At 35.5% G+C, this 19,076-nt stretch overlaps 1 protein-coding gene across 2 annotated transcripts in view; it reads left to right on the forward strand.

The window, feature by feature from the left end:
• The window catches only part of TFPI (tissue factor pathway inhibitor), a 165,039-nt gene that overhangs the window by 7,106 nt on the left and 138,857 nt on the right, over positions 1–19,076 (forward strand). For both annotated transcript variants that reach the window (XM_053698530.1, XM_053698531.1), the window contains exon 2: positions 18,328–18,412. In XM_053698530.1, the coding sequence (XP_053554505.1) occupies positions 18,331–18,412 (82 nt within the window). In that variant the 5' untranslated portion in view covers positions 18,328–18,330. The remainder of the gene's footprint in view (positions 1–18,327; positions 18,413–19,076) is intronic.

A 19,076-nucleotide genomic window follows, 5' to 3' on the forward strand; every position in this document is an offset into this window, starting at 1 on the left:
GCCTTCTGACCTTTCCTGGAACCAGAAAAGATAACAAATAGACTAGAAGTCTTCCTGAAATCTTTAGTGGCTTCAACATAATATTTCAGAGCTCTGACCACATCCAAAGAATGTAAAGATCTCTCCAAAGAATTCTTAGGATTAGGACACAAAGAAGGGACAACAATTTCTCTATTAATGTTGTTAGAATTCACAACCTTAGGTAAGAATTTAAATGAAGTCCGCAAAACCGCCTTATCCTGATGAAAAATCAGAAAGAGCAGATAATTGAGAAACTTTTCTAGCAGAAGAGATGGCCAAAAGAAACAACACTTTCCAAGAAAGTATCTTAATGTCCAAAGAATGCATAGGCTCAAATGGAGGAGCCTGTAAAGCCTTCAAAACCAAATTAAGACTCCAAGGAGAAGAGATTGATTTAATGACAGGCTTGATACGAACCAAAGCCTGCACAAAACAGTGAATATCAGGAAGTTTAGCAATTTTTCTGTGGAATAAAACAGAAAGAGCAGAGATTTGTCCTTTCAAGGAACTTGCAGACAAACCTTTATCCAAACCATCCTGAAGAAACTAAAATTCTAGGAATTCTAAAAGAATGCCAAGAGAATTTATGAGAAGAACACCATGAAATGTAAGTCTTCCAAACTCGATAATAAATCTTTCTAGAAACAGATTTACGAGCCTGCAACATAATATTAATCACTGAGTCAGAAAAACCTCTATGACTAAGCACTAAGTGTTCAATTTCCATACCTTCAAATTTAATGATTTGAGATCCTAATGGAAAAACGGACCTTGAGATAGAAGGTCCGGCCTTAATGGAAGTGGCCAAGGTTGGCAACTGGACATCCAAACAAGATCCGCATAACAAAACCTGTGAGACCATGCTGGAGCCACCAACAGCACAAACAATTGCTCCATGATGATCTTGGAGATCACTCTTGGAAGAAGAACTAGAGGTGGTAAAATATAAGCAGGTTGATAACACCACGGAAGTGTCAATGCTTCCACTGCTTCCGCCTGAGGATCCCTGGACCTGGACAGGTACCTGGGAAGTTTTTTGTCTAGATGAGATGCCATCAGATCTATTTCTGGAAGCCCCTACATCTGAACAATTTGAGAAAACACATCTGGGTGGAGTGACCATTCTCCCGGATGTAAAGTCTGACAACTGAAATAATCTGCTTCCCAATTGTCTATACCTGGGATATGAACTGCAGAAATTAGACAGGAGCTGGATTCTGCCCAAACAAGTATCCGAGATTCAAAATATTGATTGGTAATCTCGCCTCTTGAGATTTCCAAACCCCTTGTGCTGTCAGAGATCGCCAAACAGCTCCCCAACCTGAAAGACTTGCATCTGTTGTGATTACAGTCCAGGTTGGACGAACGAAAGAGGCCCCTAGAATTATACAATGGTGATCTAACCACCAAGTCAGAGAAAGTCGAACATTGGGATCTAAGAATATTAGTTGTGATATCTTTGTATAATCCCTGCATAATTGGTTCAGCATACAAAGCTGGAGAGGTCTCATATGAAAACGAGCAAAGGGGATCGCGTCCGATGCTGCAGTCATGAGACCTAAAACTTCCATGCACATAGCTACTGAAGGGAATGACTGAGACTAAAGGTTCGGACAGGCTGCAATCAATTTCAAACATCTCTTGTCTGTTAGAGGCATAGTCATGGACACTGAATCTATCTGGAAACCTAAAAAGGTTACCTTTGTCTGAGGAATCAAATAACTTTTTGGTAAATTGATCCTCCAACCATGTCTTTGAAGAAACAACACTAGTTGATTCGTGTGAGATTCTGCAGAACGTAAAGACTGAGCGAGTACCAAGATATCGTCCAAATAAGGAAACATCGCAATACCCTGCTCTCTGATTACAGAGAGTAGGGCACCAAGAACCTTTGAAATGATTCTTGGAGCTGTCGCTAGGCCAAAAGGAAGAGCAACAAATTTGTAATGCTTGTCTAGAAAAGAGAATCTAAGGAACTGATAGTGATCCAGATGAATTGGAATATGAAGATATGCATCCTGTAAGTCTATTGTGGACATATAATGCCCTTGCGGAACAAAAGGCTTAATAGTCCTTATAGTCACCATCTTGAAAGTTGGTAATCTTACATATTGATTTAAAATCTTTAGATCCAAATGAATCTGAATGAATTTTCTTTCTTTGGGACAATGAATAGATTTTAATAAAACCCCAGAACACACTTCAGTAAAGCCTGAGCCTTTACTGGGTTTGCTGGAATGCATGAGCGAAAAAAACTTCTCACAGGCGGTCTTACTCTGAATCCTATTCTGTACCCCTGAGAGACAATACTCTGAATCCAATGATTTTGGACCGAATTGATCCAAATATCTTTGAAAATTTTTAATCTGCCCCTACCAGCTGAGCTGAAATGAGGGCTGCACCTTCATGCAGACTTGGGGGCTGGCTTTGATCTATTAAATGGCTTGGATTTATTTCAATTTGAGGAAGGCTTCCAATTGGAAACAGATTCCTTTGGGAAAGAATTAGATTTCTGTTCCTTATTGTTCATGCAGGGACCAGCAGACACAGGGGCTTCCTTGGTAATATTATCTTAGGCCCTAATACTCTAAAGTTCTCTGATAAATAAATTATCTAAAATTATTTTCTAGCAATCTTGAGATTCATCACAAGATTCTAGAAAGGGAAATTATTCTATATCTCTCCAAGGAGCGCTACCTGCATTTCTGGATGTGATGAGAGACAAGCCTAGTACAATTACAGTACTGTGTGACATGACAGTCTTGTTGCAATTACACGTATTGCTTTGTATTATAATTCATATTTAACTTAGTTTCTTGTCCTTAAAGTTTTATTGCACTTAAAATTTGCACTTTGTATTTTTTATTTTTGTAATATTTGTATTAATATCTTTTCCCAAAAATAACAAACCAAAAAGTAACCGTATTACAGAATACAAATGAGTTATACAGAAAATATGAATATCAGTCATATTCTGATTATATGGTTTAAAGGCATGCTACTAAATATAATAGTATGAATATACCTGGGGGGAATATGAGTCAGTGAAGAGATGTAAGGGATAAACTGGGGGGGGGAGTAGGAGGGGGTTTGGTCAGGTCCTTGAGCTGGTTTGCTCTATACATACATTTCGGGTTATTCTATTGTTTCCTGTTCCCATATAATTATGATGTCTAAGATAAAATCTAATTTACCCTAAAAGCTATAAGGGAGTTTTTCCAAAGAGAGAACATGGTCTACTTCCCGCAACCACATTTGTGGAGTGGGTATTGTCTTTTTTCCCAAAATCTGGGTATCAGTCGTTTGGCACAATTTATCATACATTAAAACAATTTCCTGCAGTATAGACAAGAGATATTTGGAAGGTCATTGAGGAGGATTGTTGAGGGGCGAAGTTCGAATGTTGAACCTAATATAGAGTAAATGTGTCTTAATTATTTCCCTGAATGGTTTTATCTGGGTACTGTGCCACAAAATATGAGAGAGAGTGCCTATTGCACCACGGTGTCTCCAGCAGTGTGAAGAGGCACCTGTAAAAATGCTATGGAGTCATTGCAGGGTGAGGTACCATCTTGAGAGGATCTTATAGTTTAATGCTACAATGATCAGTGATATAGAAGCATTCTTAGTCATTTTGAAGAATCTGTCCATTGTTTTAGTATAAATGATTACTGTAATTATTTTTCCCATTTAACTATGTATGTAGGTTTTTCTGTAGGGAAAGAGTCTCTAAGCATGCCATAGATTATTGAGATTTAGGATTTGTTTAATAGTGGGTTTATGCATAGGGATTCAAACGGTGTGTTGGGACTGGTGAATTTTGGTTTACGTGGATTTGTAAGAGCTGCGTGACGGATTTGAAAATAGGCAAACCATTTGTGAAAGGGTGGACCTATATGTTCTAGATCAGTTTGGGTCCTGAATTGCCCATCTTTAAATAGTGAAGAGATTGGCAGTTTCTGTAGTTGATTAGTTCTAGCTACTGTTTGTATCAGTTCAGGCTGAAGGAATCGTGAGTGACTGAATAGGGGGGTTAGTGTAGAAATTTGGTTTGATATTGTACTATGTAGTTGGATAGTTTTGTCCCATGTTTTGAGGGTGCTTGCTACATAATAATTGGTATTACACGTTGTTGATCTGTGTCTTTTGGGACCCAACAGATCTTGTCTATAGTGGGTATTTTGATGAGTGAGGCTTTTAATTGGACCCATGGCTTAGAGGGGTTAGAGTGCTTCCATGCCACAATGTGTGCCAAGTGAGCAGCTCTAAAGTAGTTAAACAGATTGGGTATCCCCAAGCCCCTATCTTCTTTGTTTAGGTATAATGTCGCCTTAGCTACTCTTGGTCATTGATAATAATGAATACATTTTTCTATCTGTTTCTGTTGTGTTATTATATAATGAGAGGGTATGTCTAGAGGAGTGCCTAAAAGAGATATAGATATTTCGGGAGGATTGTCATTTTTACAGCATGTACACGGCCTATCCATGACATGTGGCCCTGCTTGTACCAGGATTGTAGGAGTTTGCCGTAGAGTCAGCTTGTAATGGAAGATAGTTAAGATTGAATAGCTCTGTTATGTTGGGTGTGATATTAATGCCTAGATAGTGTATGGAATTTGATACTGAGAAGAGGGTGTTTAGGGTTATTTATGTGGTTTCATCTGCGGTCAAGTTTATGGGCAGGAGGACCGATTTGTCCATGTTAATGATGAAGTTAGAGATTGCTTTATATGTAATTTAGAGAAGGGATAGATGTATGTGGTGAGCGTATAGTGAAGATAATGTCGTCTGCATATATTAGGCATTTTTGTTCTATGGGGCCAAATTTTATTCCTTCGATGTTTGGGTTATTTCTAATGTGCGCAGCGAATTTCTCAACTGCAAGGGCAAATAGGGGCGATAAGGGACAGCCTTGCCGGGTGCTGTTTTTTATAGGAAATGTATCCGAATATTAGTCGTTGGCACGGACCGTAGCAGTTGGGTTTCTACATTAAATAACTTAAAAACACTTGATCAATGTAATTAAAATGTGGCAGCTTTGTTGTCACTAGTAACAGCTTCAAAGCTTTTGCAGGGTCCTGGTCTGTACAGTGAGAAATTACAGCTTTGGAAAATTAAGTATCTCATTAGTATCAATCGAAGAATTGGCATCATTTTACAAAAAACACTTTACAGTGGGAGAAATTTATAAAAGCCCACTATAGTAAATGGGAAAAACTGCAGCCATTTTTATGTAAGATAAAAATGTCCTGTACTGTTAATCTTGTTTTTAGACCAAAACCTTGTCAAATTAAAAAGAAGAAAAAGAGTATAATGAATCATTTTACAGTATAATTCATATAAATAATACATCATACACACATGTACTGTGTACTTATAATGCCCCAGCTCAAACATTATGAATCATTTATTTTTAAGTTTTGTTGTTCTTTTGGAAGTGAAAAGGTTAATTTCCCACATGTAAATTGCTATTGTCATTTCACACTGTAGAACGGTATTGATGTAAACACTTGTATTGTAAAGGGTAGACTTGCTGAATGGGGATTGTATTAGTATAACGTGAAACTGGTAGGTTTCTGGGTTAATTTTACAGTGTTAATCACTATTTACTTTTGGCTCTGATAACTTTCACTTGGAGAGAGAGCTTTACTTTCAACTTGGAATACATTTGGGGAACTCGCAGTATGAATTTCTCTTGAGCGCAATTTATACTAGAAATCTTGAGAAAAATACTCCTCCATCTGTAATCTACACTTAAATAAGCTAAATATAATAGACAGTAAATCCATAGTTTCACTTACAAATTCATCCTTAGGTGTAATCTTCTACATTTATAAAGGTACAGCACAGCTTTCTATAAAACATATTAAACCGCCAGTAATCACTACTATATAAAGGCACTAAATACACAAAATGTATTGAGACAAAAAAACAGCAGCTCTCAGCTACTAATTCCATTTTACATTATGATAGTGGTTATTATGCTACCAAAAGGAAAAAATTACAATTAGTGATTTTCTCAGAATAAGGAGAAATTGTTCTGATTTAGACAAATTTAAAACAGTGCTATATAATTTCGCCACAGATTAAAGTAAAGGTTAATTCTCTAACAGCTAGATTACAAGTTGTGCGTTCGTGTTTTAACGCTGGAAAAAATGGTAATTTCAGCGTTAAAACCAGCCATTACAAGTCTTGTCGGTATAGCTGTACCACAAGCCTTTGATCCTGTAACGCAACGTCAGTCCTGCACACGTAACTTTGTTCATGGGACTTCCATAGCGCAGCCATTACGAGTTTTGCGGTGAGGCTAAAAAGCTTGCATTACACCCTATACCGACAAGATCTACAAAACTGTAACATAAAACTCATAACTAAAGTGTCACAAAGTGCACTAAACACCCATAAACTACCTATTAACCCCTAAACCGAGGCCCTCCCGCATTGCAAACACTATATTAAATTTATTAACCCCTAATCTGCCGGTCCCTAGATCGCCGCCACTATAATAAACCTATTAACCTCTAAACCGCAAGCCCCCCACAACAAAATATACTAAATTAAACTAGTAACTCCCCCTAAAATTACAATTTCCTTATCTTAAATTAAAACTTACCTGTCAAATTAAAAAGTTTAAACTAACAATTAAACTAATATAACTGTTTCACTAATATTAAAATAACTACCAATTAAATTAAACTAAAATAAACATTAAAAAATCCTAACACTACTCTAAAAATTACAAAATAATAATACTAAATTACAAAAAAATTACAAAAAAATAACAAATGAATTTATCAAAAATAAAAAAGAATTACACCTAATCTAATCTAGCCCTATCAAAATAAAAAAGCCCACCCAAAATAAAAAAAAACCTAGCCTACAATAAACAACCAATAGCCCTTAAAAGGGCCTTTTGTAGGGCATTGCCCTAAGTTAAACAGCTCTTTTACCTGTAAAAAAAATACAAAGACCCCCCCAACAGTAAAACCCACCACCCAACCAACCCCCCAAAATAAAAAACCTAACTCTAAAAAAAACCTAAGCTACCCATTGCCCTGAAAAGGACATTTGTATGGGCATTGCCCTTAAAGGGACACTGAACCCAATTTTTTTTCTTTTGTGATTCAGATAGAGCATGCAATTTTAAGCAACTTTCTAATTTACTCCTATTATCAATTTTTCTTCGTTCTCTTGCTATCTTTAAAAAAAAAAGAATGCATCTAAACTTTTTTTGGGTTCAGAACTCTGGATAGCACTTTTTTATTGGCGGATGAATTTATCCACCAATCAGCTAGGACAACCCAGGTTGTTCACCAAAAATGGGCCGGCATCTAAACTTACATTTTTGCATTTCAAATAAAGATACCAAGAGAATGAAGAAAATTTAATAATAGGAGTAAATTCGAAAGTTGCTTAAAATGTCATGCTTTATCTGAATCACAAAAGAAAAAAATTGGGTTCAGTGTCCCTTTAAAAGGGCATTTAGCTCTTTTACAAGCCCAAACCCTTAACCAAAAAAAAAAACACCCCAAAAAAACATTAAAAAACCACTAACCCCCGAAGTTCCACTTACGGTTTTTGAAGTCCCGCTTGAACGATCTTCATCCAGACGGCCTCTTCTATCTTCATCCAGGTGGCGAAATCCTCATCCAGGCAGCGAGAAGTCTTCATCCAGGCGGCCTCTTCTACTATCTTCATTCAGGCGACATCTTCTATCTTCATCCCGGCGGCACGGAGCGGGTCCGTCCTTAAAACATCTGGCGGGAGCATCCTCTTCATACGTTCGCCGCCGTACACTGAATCTTCAATGCAAGGTACGCGGTTCAAGATGGCGTCCCTTGCATTTCTATTGGCTGATTTGATTTTGGAAATTCAAATCAGCCAATAGGATGAGAGCTACTGAAATCCTATTGGCTGTTTAAAACAGCCAATAGGATGAGAGCTTCTGAAATTCTATTGGCTGTTCAAATCAGCCAATAGAATTTCTTTTTATTTTAGCAGTAGATACCTTCACTAAAAAATTACTTTTTAACCAGTTTACGTATGAGAGTTGGGGTTTGACACCAACTCATTTGTGTCACTTAAAGTTTGTGACAATTCCTAATCCACCTTTAAAATATAAGTACATTTATTTACAATTAGACATCTAGACTCATTGTGGATATAATTTACTTTTTTTCATTTTATATTATTTTAATTTATTTTATTTTTTGTGCTTTGTCTTATCTTTTTAAATATAGTTCAATTTTTCTAGCGCCCCCTTCAGTTTGGTATATTTATTCACAATAAAACTAACCTCTCAATGGTGAGTATTAGGAGTACTTACAAGTACTTTTTTTTATGTGTATATGAGGATATAATCCTTTGGAATATGTGAAACCCTTAGCCCTTATTTACTTACAGCTAGATTACAAGTTATGCGCGCTATAGGGAAATTAACGAACGCAACAAAAGTTGTGTTATTTAACCCCCTATAGCTCAGCCATTACAAGTTTTCAAACAGAAGATGTTCTAATCCATGTATATCATGCAGTTTTTGTCCCTGCATGTTAAAAGGGTTACAAAAATAAATGTGCAGTGCACTAAGCAGATGAGAGTATAATTAGGGGAATATTTAAGTAACATAGGGAATAGTCCTGCAGAAAAACAGTAAGAAACTCACTTTGGTTATCACACATGATCTTATCATAATGATTTGAGATGTTATATTTTACAAAAGTGTAAGTACAGGATTGGGGGGTTAGGAAGTTGCTCTTTACAGGCTAGGAATCCCTGGAGTTTTTATATTAATACATTAATCTCACAGTTACTAAATGTGCAGAATACTATGGAGAATTTGGGTTATTATTAAGTTAATATTATAGGTTTTTATGGAATAAGAAAATAATCATTTACAAAGGAACGCAGATGTATTGACGCTGTGACTTTTCTCACAGCATTAGGTAACAAGTATGAACAAAACATGTTCAGTCTGGTTAATATAGGGAATAAATGTTATTGTAGTTTTATTAGATGATGATAGACCTGTTTCCTATACAGTATATGTGATTATGAATGACCCTTTAATATGTTTTATAGATGAAGGTTGAGGGGCACGCTGGCGCTATTGGTGCAGTGCACATCAGATGTTAACACACTGGAGCTCTACAAGCTGATAATAATATGACTGTATATAAACCGGAAAATCTGTACTAATAATAACACAGATCACCTATAGGAGGCGCTATACAACAGTGGTAAAAATTACCCAGGTGTTAGACGTGCATTTTATAACACCAAATACATATTAAAAATTGTAAAAAATGTAAATAAGCAAGAATAAAAAATATATATATAAAAAATGTATACAAATAGATATATATACACACGTGACACTAAGTAGTGGCCTATGTGCGAGGTATATGGAGAAAGTCCCACAAAAGTCTGTATAAGGAAAAGGCAGCTCTCGGTCTTCACTCCAAATTGATGTGTCTTTTAAGATGGATAACTGTAATCAAAACATAAACAGAGGCGCCACATGTGTAGGTCAATAAAAACCACTGAATCCAAACTAGACAAGATACAGGGTACTCACAAACGTGAAGGCACTCTCTTGTGCCTATTAGGAGCAGGCTGGTATTTAATCAGCAAACCAGCTGGCTGTGCAAAGGAGTCGTGGTGTCCTGTAACAGTGGATCTCCGGAACGGCAAACCTTGCCTGGATAGCTTCCTACGAATTGGAGAAGGGGAGAAAGGCTAAACAGCCCTTGGGTTACTTGGGAGGAGATTGATACACACACACCAGTCTTTGTAAATAGTAAAACTGATATTTATTATTGTACAAAATAAAAATACCAGCAATGTAACAAATTACAGCTGGGTGTGTTAAAATCAAATCTCCTATACCATACAGAGATAGAAAGCGACGCGTTTCTTGGGGGTAACCCCGTTTCCTCAGGCTTGTGTACTCTGACTGTGTCTTAGTTCCCCTTAAATAGGGCTCAGTAACCACATGTTTTCAATAAACACTCCCCTTCCTTCACATAAACCAATAGAACCCTTCCTTTCCCCATACACACACTTGTTGCAATGATTAAACTAGTGTTATTAATTAAGTGCCCAATTGTAATTGTTCTCCTATTTCCCTAAGAATAATATTCTACAAGTAGGTGGTCGTGCAATTTTCTAAATTTTATCTTTAGCCGATCATGTACAAATGTTCGGATGTACCTATATAAACAAGCTACGTCAGTGTAGTCTTGTTAGCCAATCGTAACCATATGACTGTCATCATATGCCCTATCAGACACTGAAACAAGGTTCTTGAACTATGGTTTGGGCTTTATTCCCACAAGGTCATTTAACCTTTTTTAGACTGTTTAAGATATAAATAAAATTATCAGGAACCTTACCTTGAAGAAAAATTTTGGTTCACAGTCGCCCACCCCCCCCCCACACACACACACACACACATCTTCACAGATCTGCAATTCATATCTCCCTACTACTCTCAATGATCAATTGTCCTTTCAGATATTTGCAGACCTTGGAAGACTTGGGTGCTGAGTTCACTATTATACACACAAATATGAGTTTTCCAAAAGTGAAGTTGTCTTCCTCATTTTACCCAATACATACCAGAGGGAAAACACGATCTTTTCCATAAAAAAAAGTGGTGGAAGAACTTACTGAGGCCTATGTATCAAAGGCCTTGCAGACCTGATCCGACAGTGTGGATCAGGTCTGCAAGACCTCGCTGAATGCGGATTCGCGGCCAATCGTGTCAATCAACCCGCTCGTACTCGATAGGGTTGAATTGTAGCGATTCCTGTCTGCCTGCTCAGAGCAGCCAGACAGAGTTATGGAGCAGCGGTCTTTAGAGTCTGAAGACTCGCCAGAAACACGGGCCCAAAAGCTTCATTCGGAGCTTGATAAATGGGCCTCATTGGATCAATCTAGAACTACTATACAAACAAATCTGTCTATAAGAGAGAAAAAAAAGTTTTAATTTTTCTATGTGATAATAAGTCCAATGTAATTAGACAATCTAACAAAGGTGGGAGTATAGTGGTTCTGGACAAACAACAATACATTGATGAAGCACTGTGTCAGCTTAGCGTAGGGTTGCCACCTTGGCCATGTTTTCCTGGACACTTATGAGTTACACATGCTGCAGGGTGTGCAGGGAGGAACATGTATTGTGTTTCTGGACAGCACTATTCATATTCCTTCCTGCACACTCTGCAGCATGTGTAACTTATAAGTGTTCTGTATTTTAAGGGACAGGTGGCAACCCTAGCTTAGCGACACCACTACATACTTGATTCTTAACAGAACTCCAGTAAGGAAATACTAACATGATTTAAAACAGATAATAGATGATGGAATATATTTGGGAGCTATAGATAAAGATACTGCAAAGTATCTATAAGTTGATAATCATTTAACCCCAATATTCCATCACTTGCCAAAGGTACATAAAGGTAGAGACATTGTCAAGGGTCATCCGATTGTGTCTGGTATTGGATCCCTCTTAGTGCCCTTATCAGAATGGTTGGACACCATCTTACAACCTATTATTTTGAGCTTACCAAGCTATATCAAAGATACCACATCCTCACATTGTAAAAGATATAAAATGGTCAGAGGGACAAAGCTGGCGTACTGTGGATGTAACTTACCTTTTTTTTGAATATACAAAATGATAAAGGCTTAGAAGCTTTAAGATATTTTATGCAATTGAATGGTAATATGGATAAGCAAACTATACTCTTTATTTTAAGAGTTACACATTTGTATAAGAACACAACTACTTTTTCTTCAAAGGTGTTTATTGTCTTCAACAACAGGGTACAGCTATGGGGGCTTAGTTTGCCCCATCATATGCAAACATTTTTACGGGCTGGCTTGAACGCCAGTATATTTACACAGATAATAACCCCTTAATTGATTCCATTCTTTTCTATAAACAATTTATAGATGTCCTAATTTTTGTACGGACATCGAACAGTCTAGTACAAGCCAAGAAATTTGTACAATACCTTAATTATAGTGACAATGGAATAATATTTACTTATGAATGGCAGCCAGATAATATAAATTTTCTAGACATAACTTTAGTAGGAGACAAAACTGAACAATGTGTATATTATAAACTTTTTCCTAAATCTATCTCAGGTAATACACTCTTGCACGCTAAGAGTGCACATCTCAGACATGTTTTTAAAGGGATAGCTAAAGGCTAGTTTACTAGAGCAAAAAGAATCTGCTCCCGAGAATCAGACTATATAGCTGAAAGCATTAAAGTGAAAGTAAATCCTAGCATTTTACAAATGCTAGGATTTACTATTGAAACAAATAATGGGCACTTTCATTCATGAAGTATAAGATACTTCATGTAGAAAGCTCCTTTATTTGATTAAATTGATCGCTGCTCTTAGCTCCTACAGCAGCGCATGGCTAAAACATTTTTTAGCTAAGATACGTTTTCACCTGAGGTAAGTCCGGCTCTCATGGGCACCATGCCGGATTTACCGCACGGCTGTTGGCTAAGAGGTGAAAACGTCACCTCTTAGCCAAAAAATTTTTTAGTCGTGGGCTGCTGTAGGAGCTAAGAGCGGCGATCAATTGAATCGGATAAAGGAGCTTTCTACATGAAGTATCTTATACTTCATGAATGAAAGTGCCCTTAATTTGTTTCAATAGTAAATCCTAGCATTTGTAAAATGCTAGGATTTACTTTCACTTTAAGATGAAAAAGAGACTCACCAACAGAGGCTATTCTCCTGGGTTGGTAAATAGCATTGAAAAATAAGTCAAATCCACAGGAAGGGATGATACATTTATAATGAAAGTAAATAAGACTGATAGGGATTTACCTCTATTTATTGCACAATATTACTCGGAATACCATTCTATTTGCAAGATAATCAAAAAATATTTTCCCTTGCTATATGGAGATAGTACACTCAAACCCAAGGTTTTAGATGTGTATACTCAAAAAATGTAACACTTGGTAAAATTCTCTCTCTCCCAGCCAATTACCATCCCTGCAGACTAGTGGGTCTTGGCTTAGTACAAATGGCACATTTAGATGCGATAGTTCCAGGTGTAAGACTTGTGACTACATATCTGTAAGTAGAGATTTTTACACCAGTGTTATAGGACATTTTCAAACAAAAGGCTCTATAAATTGTGCAACCACTTATGTCATCTATGTAACATCTCGCATCCGCGAACATATAGGTTACATAAAAAATGATAAATATTGTTCAGCACTATCAACACACATTTTATATTTGATTTAGATTTGATTTAGATGGATTTGATTTTGATTTAGATGGAGAGCTATAGAAACCATTTTCAAACTGTCTATGCAGATCCCCAAGGGTTTCAACTCAGAATTCGATGCGATTAACCACTGGAGATAAATTGAATTATACCTATCTGCTCTTATTAACTTGCTCCTTTCAATTTTGTCTGTTTCCATTTGTTTGCTTCACATAAATAGCTCAAATATCTTTACTAATATAAAGTTTGAATTCTGTAAATTGCCATAAAGAATTTGACCTTTGTTAGACTCTTGTAATTATGTACTTTTGTGTTTTTTGTACTACTTTTTTCATACTACTTTCTTACCATATGTATTAGAGATCTCTCTTATATCTTTGTTTTCAACCGTTATACTTTAAAGAAAGTGAAAGAAATGTATTTTTCCTTTTTTCCGCCCTTCCCTTTATTCTTTCCTCCTAAAGTGGCTATAAGGAGTAACAAGAACGTCATTTTTTTAAAAAGATTGTAATTACGGTTAACTAGGACAATGTCCTTTTGTACATTTATATATGCCATTTAGATCAAACATGCCTTCCTTATTAACTTGTTTGAAATGTGTGGTAAACAGGGTTAAGGTTGAAGGGTGTGTTACCCATCAACCAATGATGTTTAAGTGCTCCCTTTTTAAGTATGAAAAGTGTCTATGATTACGGCTTCTTAGCCAAAACGCGTAAGACCTGTCTGTTAGCCCATTCTTTTCAACTTGATATATATTTATGTGCGTTTTTAACTTTTTGAAATAAAGCTCACTATTTTACATTACCGGATTCAGGATCTGCTCCTTTCTTTCTTTAATAATATAACTGAATAATTTAAATTTGCAATTGTATTGGACTAGTTTTTCTCAGCAGATCAGTGGTACTCTTGTACAGCTACTGCTGCTTAATAATTTATAGCTTAAGAGATAATATTAAGCTCCGCTAACTATCCTTTAAAGGGAGTTTACATGAAATCTTGTAGTTACAAGGTTTTCATGTTATCTTTCTACAAAATAACATTTTTCTAATACATTAACATCTTGTTTGCTTGGGGAGGAACCAATTAGGGTTTGAGTCTGCAGACAAGACGACTGGCCATGGTAATAATGTCAGTATAAGTTGCATTGTTTTGCAGCTGTTATCAGCTTAAAGGGACACTGAACACAAATTTTTCTTTCGTGATTCAGATAGAGCATGCAATTTTAAACAACTTTCTAATTTACTCCTTTTATCAATTTTTCTTCGTTCTCTTGCTTTCTTTATTTGGAAAAAGAAGGCATCTAAGCTATTTTTGATTCAGCACCATGGAAAGCACTTGTTTATTGGTAGGTGAATTTACCCACCAATCAGCAAGAACAACACAGTGTGTTCACCAAAAATGGGCCGGCATCTAAACTTACATTGTTGCATTTCAAATAAAGATACCAAGAGAATGAAAACAATTTGATAATAGGAGTAAATTAGAAAGCTGCTTAAAATTGCATGCTCTATCTGAATCACAATAGAAAAAATTTGGGTTCAGTGTCCTTTTAAGCCAATTAGGGAAATGCATGTAGCATGGTTAGCCTTGCTAAGTCTATATTCTCCAATTTTAGTAATCAGAATTAAAAAATCCACAACTGTCAGAGCTAAATTACATCAAAAATATATTGCAAAGTTTTATTACTTTGCATGGCTAAACATTTTATATTAAAATCTGAATGTGTTTAAGTTCTTCAAGTTAAATTCTTTAAACCATAATGTAATTTATTAGGGATTCTTTGGATTTGAGGTGTGTGCTATAGGGGTTGAAACCTCTTTATTAGCGTATATGACCTTAATTTTGAGATCATTTGATCATATTACATTTGCAGCACTCATGTTTGTTGTTCGTTTTCCGGTACTGAGAATTAAACAATTAATATTTTTAATCTCTGTTCTTTTATATATATATATATATATATATATATATATATATATATATATATATATATATATATATATATATATATATATATATATATATATGTATATATATATATATATATATATATATATATTTCTGCTCGGTTAAAAGTTATGTTTTAATTGGAAGTGATCCTTTAGTCGTGTCGTATAGCACCTTTACAATGAGTATAGTAACTGATGGTAAGATATGAAGATGCTTTTCTTTCTTGTTAAATCTAGTGGGGGTCACAGTAGAATGTTTTGGAAACAATAGCAGAAAATCCAAATAGCAAAAGCACACTTTAAAATTAATTATATTTGTAGTGCATCAAACTTCAAAAACATAGCAACATTTCTGGCTCAATGCCTTTAATCATGCTTATACATACATTGTATCACATTCCCTATATAAACTATATATAGCCACATCTTTCTAAATACAAACTTCACCCCTTTCTTACCAAACTCACATAAATTATAATAGGCAAAAACTATATTATAAAAACAACTAATTTCCATAAAGGAGTATCCATATTTAACATTGAAAGCCTAGATCGCAATCATAATAGAAATACAGTTAAATCATAATCTTTGTGCATGCCTACTGGTATTAATTAATCTAATTGGAATATCCAAAAATCTTCTCTTTGTTTTACAAAAAGATCTCTATTGCCCACACTCCTGAATAACAAAACCTGTTTAATAATTAGGAATCTCAACTGACTGATGCTGTGTCCAGCCTGTATAAAGTGTGATGCCACCAGGGACTTCAAATTCCTTCTCCTAATGCTAGATATGTGTTCTGTTATTCTCTCACGTACACTACGGGTAGTCTCACCCATATAAATAGAACCACATAGGCACTTTACTAAACAGACAGCAAAATTGGTATTACATGTATAATGTCCAATATTTTATGTTTATGTTTGAAAATAATGGCAGAAATTTGCTTGGAGGATATGACATGATGATGAATTGTCATTCTTTGGAGGACATGCAAATCTATAAAAAAAGGATGAAAGAAAAACAAATCAGCAAAGACAATAAGTGAAATTTGAAGATTGTATTGGAGATTTCAGATTGTATGATTATCCTTTAAGTAGTGATTGGGTGTATATATACAGCTGAACAAAATGCTAGGACAATTTTCTGCATTAATTAGTGACAAACTAACTGTTGCAAGGGTTTATGTGCACATCAGAAAAGCGTGTGTATTAAGTAAAGTGATCACAAGAGCACAATCGCATTTTACATTTGTCTTGTTAGTGAAACTAAAACTCTCACATAAAGCATAGTGCATTAAAACATAACATAAACTAATTGTAAATTACAGTTACACCCATATAAACACTATGTGATAAAAATGATTCATATAAAAAAAAAGTTATAAATGTTCAAAGGATATGACGAGGTGTTTCACTGCAAAGGGCTTTATTGTATACATACATACATGTCTAAATATGTGTGTGTGTGTGTGTGTATATATATATATATATATATATATATATATATATATATATATATATATATATATATATATATATATTATTTAGACAGTTTAAAGCAAGATTTATAAAAAGATGGGGTTTAGCCCTCTTTTCATATAGAAAGGGAATATAGCACTCTTTTACTTATTTAATAGCATATTTATTTATTCATCCAATTATTACCTCATATGACCACACCAGATTCACTGTGAAAAAGTCAAATAACCCCAACATCATTATCTATAACATTGCTAAAATATAAATCATGATTGCATAGCTGAAAAACAAGCAAATTATCTAGAGTCTAATATACAAATAAAACATGAAAACCTTGCTGGTATATGAAACGATTATATAAATTATGTTGCATACGACCCCTGCTCGAGACTTATTAGGAACGTTTTTCCAAACTGGTAACTTAATATATATATTATATATATATATCAATGGATATGAGCCAGTCTTGAATTGAAATTCACAAAGTCTTAGGCCTCCATTAGATTTGTTGTTTTAGCAATGGTATAATGACCAGCCAGAGTGGCCTGAGTGGCCTGAGAGTAAGTTTGTGTGGGTTGGCTCTTTAATGGGAAGTAACAGTGAGTGACTATTTGTGCGCTATTACAGAGCGCTCTGAGCGCACGGTGGGCATGTATTAGCTGCAGCAGCTGTCAAAATGACAGATTGTACAGTCAGAGGGCAATATTTCATAATAAATACCATAGGTATGAATATTATTGCTAAAATGCAAAATGCCAGGGCTGTTGCACAGGATAAACACACTAAAAGAAACTGGGCCAAAGTTTCTAAATGAAGCACCTGTCTAGACAACCTGCACTTTTCTTGTGTAATTTTTTATTTTATTTTTTAATTCTGGAATCTCATCATACTTGGCAAATACTGTCTGGAGTGTTTTGTTATAGATCATGGACTGCCTTTGATGTGGCAAAATTAGCAGCTTCTGTAAAAAAAACCCATAATTCTATAAAGTTTTAGGCTGTATCTATAGGTTTATACATGTGAACCGGGAGCATGTGGGGGGCGCTTAAGATTTTGGTGCCTACAGGCACCTGGGCTGTAAATCTGGCCCTGGGTACATCTTTAGAATAAACATCTTATGGATGCACAACAAAAAACAGTCACTGCATTTAGCCGATGCCAGACCTATACAGCCAAGCACGCTCAAATGAATACAAATGTAATTTAAAGTTATCATTTTGCCTTGAATCGTGTTGGGGTTCTATCGCCAAGACTGCTCCCATGTCAGTAAGGGGTTTTTATTTTTCCCATCCATCTATTGCCTGTATTTGTGCTGTTAAGTCAGGGAGATATGTGAATCAGTAACATAAGTAAGACGTCATTTTGTTCCAGATTTCCTTTCTTTTTCTTACATTATGTAAATCTTATATGCATGAAAACATGTTGGTATTTCCTATCTGTTTGTTATAAATATGTGTAGATGTATACTGCTTGACATTTGCAGACATAGCAACCCTTCTGCAAAATAAAATGGTATATATGTATAGCGTGATTTATTCACAGACAGAGCTTTTATCATTAGGTTGGTCAAATTATTCTAATAGTTAAGTTTCTATTTTGTTTCAGAAAATGAAGTTCAACTGCTTACTGGTATCGGTTGTCATATTATGGCAATTTGTTACATGTGAAGATGAGGAAGAAAATATTTCTGGTAAGTATAAATACAAATTAAGTTTTTAGAACATTTTTTTTAACTTGCTATTAAATGCAACAAAAGTAAAGGGCAAATGCTCTAATTTGTTAGAGCATGTCATTTTCTTTCATGTAATTGGCAAGAGTCCATGAGCTAGTGACGTATGGGATATACAATCCTACCAGGAGGGGCAAAGTTTCCCAAACCTCAAAATACCTATAAATACACCCCTCACCACACCCACAATTCAGTTTTACAAACACTGCCTCCTATGGAGGTGGTGAAGTAAGTTTGTGCTAAGATTTCTACGTTGATATGCGCTTCTCAGCATTTTTTTGAAGCCCGATTCCTCTCAGAGTACAGTGAATGTCAGAGGGATGTGAAGGGAGTGTCACCTATTGAATGCAATGGTTTTCCTCGCGGGATATCTATTTCATAGGTTCTCTGTTATCGGTCGTAGAGATTCATCTCCTACCTCCCTTTTCAGATCGACGATATACTCTCATATTCCATTACCTCTACTGATAACTGTTTCAGTACTGGTTTGGCTATCTGCTATATGTGGATGGGTGTCTTTTGGTAAGTATGTTTTCATTACTTAAGACACTCTCAGCTATGGTTTGGCACTTTATGTATTTATATAAAGTTCTAAATATATGTATTGTACTTATATTTGCCATGA

The sequence above is a fragment of the Bombina bombina genome, chromosome 1 (assembly GCF_027579735.1).
Source record: "Bombina bombina isolate aBomBom1 chromosome 1, aBomBom1.pri, whole genome shotgun sequence".
Taxonomy (NCBI): domain Eukaryota; kingdom Metazoa; phylum Chordata; class Amphibia; order Anura; family Bombinatoridae; genus Bombina; species Bombina bombina.